At 45.8% G+C, this 6,570-nt stretch overlaps 1 protein-coding gene across 1 annotated transcript; it reads left to right on the top strand.

Moving 5' to 3' along the window:
• Positions 1–1,337: 1,337 nt before the first annotated feature.
• LOC140543942 (dual specificity protein phosphatase 13A-like) lies at positions 1,338–5,738 on the top strand. The gene is made up of 3 exons (XM_072667268.1): positions 1,338–1,459; positions 5,151–5,368; positions 5,545–5,738. Exons 1-3 carry the CDS (start codon positions 1,338–1,340, stop codon positions 5,736–5,738), a joined length of 534 nt encoding a protein of 177 aa, XP_072523369.1.
• Positions 5,739–6,570: the final 832 nt, after the last annotated feature.

Below are 6,570 nucleotides of genomic sequence, written 5' to 3'. Positions count from 1 at the left end.
GTATGCGGACACTCCTCCGTCTCGATAATCAGCTCCACTACTTTAAAGGGGATTCCATCAAATTCTACACGAATACATATAAAATTCCAGCGTAAAAAATCAACACATTCATGTAGAAATGTTGGGTGGAAACCGTCACGTTCTGGAGAAACTGACCTAGACAGAAGTGTTCACAGTGGAGGTGAATGGAACCAGACGTCCCAAAAAGTTCCCTCTGGTAGATATTGTTCTATCAGAGGGTTCTAATGATCTGAAGAACCGCTCTTTTTAGAAAGCTCATGGTGGAGGGATACATGAGAGGTGTTATCAGGCAAAATTTTCTTTGGGGACTATTTTTTGAAACCTGCATGTATCCCTCCACCATCAATGAGCGTTAAAGAAATAATAAACTGGTGGGACGCCCCTTTAAGGTGGCCCCGTCCCTGATATAGACATTCACACATGGAAAGGAACTGACCCTAACATGACCCTAAGGTCACTGCGCCCAATGCCAAGCATGGGCTACAGGGGTATAAAGCGTCCCATCAATGGGGTGAACGGCCCTCTGGGGTGATAGGAGCTCCTTCCAATACCTGTGGGATGAGTTGGAGTGGCAGAAGTGATTATCACTAGGGCTGAATGCAATCAAATACTCCCCACAACAATGTTCTAACATTCAACATACAGATCACACACAGATCTTGTCTAGTCCCTGTAGAGAAGTACTGCCAATAGAATAGAACCTATTGGCTCCATTCTGCCTAATGCCAGGCGTGGGCTAGAGGGGTGTAAAGCCCCCCAGCATTGAGGAGCTGTGGAGCAGTGGAAGAGCTGTGTTCTCTGGAATGATGGTGGAGGAGCTCCATCCAGTACTTTTGAATGGGATGAGTTGGGGATGATGAGGCGGGGTGGTGATCCAGCCTCCAACATCCTGACATCACTAATGCTCTTGTCGCTGAATGCAATCAAATCCTCACAGCAATGTTCCTCCTATGTTAAATCTAGCAGAAAGTCTTCTTCTCTGGACAGTAGAGACAGTTACTCCAACAGAAGCAGGATCAGTCTTTTAATATCCTTGATTTCAGAAGGAACAGTGAATGAGCAGGTGTCCACATACTTTTGTCAATATAGTGTAAGTGTAAATATACGTTACTTTTCAGTGTTAAAATAAGTTTCAATCTTTTATATGTTTATTATTAGTGATGTAATTTTAGAGCAGGTGGCTACACCTGCTACTGTCACTCTACACACACACACACACACACACACACACACACACATCCCTTGTCTGGAAGAGATCCACAGTGTGAAATGTGTGTCAGCCGTCAGCGAGAGCCGGACACGGGTTACGGGTCAGCATGTGTGATGGACAGAGAGGAGGAACTCCTGCAGTGAAGGATCTGGAGAAGGTTCTGTACGGAGGGAAGCGGAGCGGGAATCATGTGGACGAGGTCTGGCCCAACCTGTTCCTGGGAGACATGTGAGTGGGGTGAGAGCTGTACGCCCGAGCCGCCTTTCTAGAGACCATAGAGAGAGCACAGGGTAGGGGTTTCTAATAAAGTGGCCAGTAGTGGAAGCACATGGTAGGGGTTTCTAATAAAGTGGCCAGGGAGTGGAAGCACATGGTAGGGGTTTCTAATAAAGTGGCCAGGGAGAGGAAGCACAAGGTAGGGGTTTCTAATAAAGTGGCCAGTGAGTGGAAGCACAAGGTAGGGGTTTCTAATAAAGTGGCCAGTGAGTGGAAGCACAGGGTAGGTGTGTCTAATAAAGTGGCCAGTAGTGGAAGCACAGGGTAGGGGTTTCTAATAAAGTGGCCAGTGAGTGGAAGCACAGGGGAGGTGTTTCTGATAAAGTGGCCAGTGAGTGGAAGCACAAGGTAGGTGTTTCTGATAAAGTGGCCAGTGAGTGAAAGCACAGAGTAGGTGTTTCTAATAAAGTGGCCAGTAGTGGAAGCACAGGGTAGGGGTTTCTAATAAAGTGGCCAGTGAAGAAGCACAAGGTAGGGGTTTCTAATAAAGTGGCCAGTGAGTGGAAGCACAAGGTAGGTGTGTCTAATAAAGTGGCCAGTAGTGGAAGCACAGGGTAGGGGTTTCTAATAAAGTGGCCAGTGAGTGGAAGCACAGGGGAGGTGTTTCTGATAAAGTGGCCAGTGAGTGGAAGCACAAGGTAGGTGTTTCTGATAAAGTGGCCAGTGAGTGAAAGCACAGAGTAGGTGTTTCTAATAAAGTGGCCAGTAGTGGAAGCACAGGGTAGGGGTTTCTAATAAAGTGGCCAGTGAGTGGAAGCACAAGGTAGGTGTGTCTAATAAAGTGGCCAGTAGTGGAAGCACAGGGTAGGTGTTTCTGATAAAGTGGCCAGTGAGTGGAAGCACAAGGTAGGGGTTTCTGATAAAGTGGCCAGTGAGTGGAAGCACAGGGTAGGGGTTTCTGATAAAGTGGCCAGTGAGTGGAAGCACAGGGGAGGTGTTTCTGATAAAGTGGCCAGTGAGTGGAAGCACAAGGTAGGTGTGTCTAATAAAGTGGCCAGTAGTGGAAGCACAGGGTAAGGGTTTCTGATAAAGTGGCCAGTGAGTGGAAGCACAGGGTAGGGGTTTCTAATAAAGTGGCCAGTAGTGGAAGCACAGGGTAAGGGTTTCTGATAAAGTGGCCAGTAGTGGAAGCACAGGGGAGGTGTTTCTGATAAAGTGGCCAGTGAGTGGAAGCACAAGGTAGGTGTTTCTGATAAAGTGGCCAGGGAGTGGAAGCACAGGGTAGGGGTTTCTAATAAAGTGGCCAGTGAGTGGAAGCACAGGGTAGGGGTTTCTGATAAAGTGGCCAGTGAGTGGAAGCACAGGGGAGGTGTTTCTGATAAAGTGGCCAGTGAGTGGAAGCACAAGGTAGGTGTTTCTGATAAAGTGGCCAGTGAGTGAAAGCACAGAGTAGGTGTTTCTAATAAAGTGGCCAGTAGTGGAAGCACAGGGTAGGGGTTTCTGATAAAGTGGCCAGTGAGTGGAAGCACAAGGTAGTGGTTTCTAATAAAGTGGCCAGTGAGTGGAAGCACAAGGTAGGTGTGTCTAATAAAGTGGCCAGTAGTGGAAGCACAGGGTAGGGGTTTCTAATAAAGTGGCCAGTGAGTGGAAGCACAGGGTAGGGGTTTCTGATAAAGTGGCCAGTGAGTGGAAGCACAGGGGAGGTGTTTCTGATAAAGTGGCCAGTGAGTGGAAGCACAAGGTAGGTGTTTCTGATAAAGTGGCCAGTGAGTGAAAGCACAGAGTAGGTGTTTCTAATAAAGTGGCCAGTAGTGGAAGCACAGGGTAGGGGTTTCTAATAAAGTGGCCAGTGAGTGGAAGCACAAGGTAGGTGTGTCTAATAAAGTGGCCAGTAGTGGAAGCACAGGGTAGGTGTTTCTGATAAAGTGGCCAGTGAGTGGAAGCACAAGGTAGGGGTTTCTGATAAAGTGGCCAGTGAGTGGAAGCACAGGGTAGGGGTTTCTGATAAAGTGGCCAGTGAGTGGAAGCACAGGGGAGGTGTTTCTGATAAAGTGGCCAGTGAGTGGAAGCACAAGGTAGGTGTGTCTAATAAAGTGGCCAGTAGTGGAAGCACAGGGTAAGGGTTTCTGATAAAGTGGCCAGTGAGTGGAAGCACAGGGGAGGTGTTTCTGATAAAGTGGCCAGTGAGTGGAAGCACAAGGTAGGTGTGTCTAATAAAGTGGCCAGTAGTGGAAGCACAGGGGAGGTGTTTCTGATAAAGTGGCCAGTGAGTGGAAGCACAAGGTAGGTGTTTCTGATAAAGTGGCCAGGGAGTGGAAGCACAGGGTAGGGGTTTCTAATAAAGTGGCCAGTGAGTGGAAGCACAGGGTAGGGGTTTCTGATAAAGTGGCCAGTGAGTGGAAGCACAGGGGAGGTGTTTCTGATAAAGTGGCCAGTGAGTGGAAGCACAGAGTAGGTGTTTCTAATAAAGTGGCCAGTAGTGGAAGCACAGGGGAGGTGTTTCTGATAAAGTGGCCAGTGAGTGGAAGCACAAGGTAGGTGTTTCTGATAAAGTGGCCAGGGAGTGGAAGCACAGGGTAGGGGTTTCTAATAAAGTGGCCAGTGAGTGGAAGCACAGGGTAGGGGTTTCTGATAAAGTGGCCAGTGAGTGGAAGCACAGGGGAGGTGTTTCTGATAAAGTGGCCAGTGAGTGGAAGCACAAGGTAGGTGTTTCTGATAAAGTGGCCAGTGAGTGAAAGCACAGAGTAGGTGTTTCTAATAAAGTGGCCAGTAGTGGAAGCACAGGGTAGGGGTTTCTAATAAAGTGGCCAGTGAGTGGAAGCACAGGGTAGGGGTTTCTGATAAAGTGGCCAGTGAGTGGAAGCACAGGGTAGGGGTTTCTGATAAAGTGGCCAGTAGTGGAAGCACAAGGTAGGTGTGTCTAATAAAGTGGCCAGTAGTGGAAGCACAGGGTAGGGGTTTCTAATAAAGTGGCCAGTGAGTGGAAGCACAGGGTAGGGGTTTCTGATAAAGTGGCCAGTGAGTGGAAGCACAGGGTAGGGGTTTCTAATAAAGTGGCCAGTGAGTGGAAGCACAGGGTAGGGGTTTCTGATAAAGTGGCCAGTGAGTGGAAGCACAGGGGAGGTGTTTCTGATAAAGTGGCCAGTGAGTGGAAGCACAGGGTAGGTGTTTCTAATAAAGTAGCCAGTGAGTGAAAGCACAGAGTAGGTGTTTCTAATAAAGTGGCCAGTGAGTGGAAGCACAAGGGGAGGTGTTTCTGATAAAGTGGCCAGTGAGTGGAAGCACAAGGGGAGGTGTTTCAGATAAAGTGGCCAGTGAGTGGAAGCACAAGGGGAGGTGTTTCTGATAAAGTGGCCAGTGAGTGAAATCACAGGGATAGTGTTTCTGATAAAGTGGCCAGTGAGTGAAATCACAGGGATAGTGTTTCTGATAAAGTGGCCAGTGAGCACAAGTGTGAGCACCCTCAGGTCTACATTCTGCCTGTACCTTTGTCCATTTGAATAGCCTGTTATATTTAATGATATTTGATGCAAAGCTGATGGCCTATGATTGTCCTCCTTCCATTACCTGGTGTTTGTACAGGACTGCACTTAGGCAAACATGCGGAGCGTGATCCTGTCTATCCTGTAATAAAACTGTCTGATTAAAGCAGCAGTGCTCTGATAACGGGCGTATCTGTGTGTGGATTGGGAACCGGTCACAGGTCGATAGCTAATGACCGGTTTGGCCTATGGAAGCTGGGGATTTCCCATGTCCTGAACGCGGCCCATGGGAAGATGCACTGTCAGGGCAGCCATGAGTTTTATGGCTCGTCTATAGAATACCTCGGCGTTCCCGCGGACGACTCGCCATCCTTCAACCTGTCTGTTTATTTCCAGCCGTGTGCTGACCACATCCATCAGGTGCTGAACTCTCCTGGAGGTAAAGCCAGCAGCTGACCATCTCACCATTCCAACTGCCATTGATTAACTTCATATATTTTCAATAAAGTAGCCATTAAATGGAAGTGCAGGGTAGAGGTTTCTATTAAAGTGTGTGTGTGTGTGTGTGTGTATGTGTGTGTGTGTGTGTGTGTGTGTGTGTGTGTGTGTGCTCAGCACGGTTACTAGTACACTGTGCGGTGGGTGTGAGCCGCTCTGCTTCACTGGTGCTCGCCTACCTGATGATCTACCAGAATCTCCCCCTGCTGGAGGCCATTAAAACTGTCAAACAGCACCGGTGGATCTTCCCCAACCGTGGATTTCTCAAACAGCTCCGAGCGCTGGACATCAGACTGTCCAGCTCAAACTGAACCTGGACCTTTTTCCTCTTCAACAAATCCCTACTCTCAAAACCACAGAACCCACAGCAGTGTCTTTACAGCAGTGACTGAATAATTCATAGTGGAAAATGAATAAGTTATAGGACATATTGAAATGGTATGTATGGTAGTTACTGACTAATTCATAGTGGAAACTTAACAATTAGTGTTAGATACTGAATCATTTATAGTTGTTACTAAAACATCCAAGCAGATACAGAATAATTCATACTGGGTACTGAATCATTTATAGTGGATATGGAATAATTAATAGTGGAAACTGATTAATTCATAGTAGATACTGAATAATTTATAGTGGATACTGAATAATTCATAGTGGATACTAAATAATTTATAGTGGATACCGAATAATGTATAGTGGATACTGAATAATTCATAGTGGATACCGAATAATTTATAGTGGATACTGAATAATTCATAGTGGATACTAAATAATATAAAGTGGAAACTGAATAATTCATAGTAGATACTAAATAATTCATACTGGATACTGAATAATTAAAAGTAGATACAGAATAATAGAAAGTGGAAACTGAGTAATTCATACTGGATACTGAATAATATAAAGTGAAAACTGAATAATTCATACTGGATACTGACTAATTAAAATTAGATACAGAATAATATAAAGTGTAAACTGAATAATTCATAGTGTATACTGATTAATTCATAGTAGATACTGAATAATTCATACTGGATACTGAATCATTTATAGTGGAAACGGGATAATTCATAGCAGATACAAAATAATTCATAGTGGATACTGAATAATTCAAATTAGATACAGAATAATTCATAGTGG

This window comes from Salminus brasiliensis, chromosome 22 (assembly GCF_030463535.1).
Source record: "Salminus brasiliensis chromosome 22, fSalBra1.hap2, whole genome shotgun sequence".
Taxonomy (NCBI): domain Eukaryota; kingdom Metazoa; phylum Chordata; class Actinopteri; order Characiformes; family Bryconidae; genus Salminus; species Salminus brasiliensis.
The sequence above is the reverse complement of the archived record's forward strand: the minus strand, read 5'-3'. Positions and strand labels throughout refer to the sequence as shown.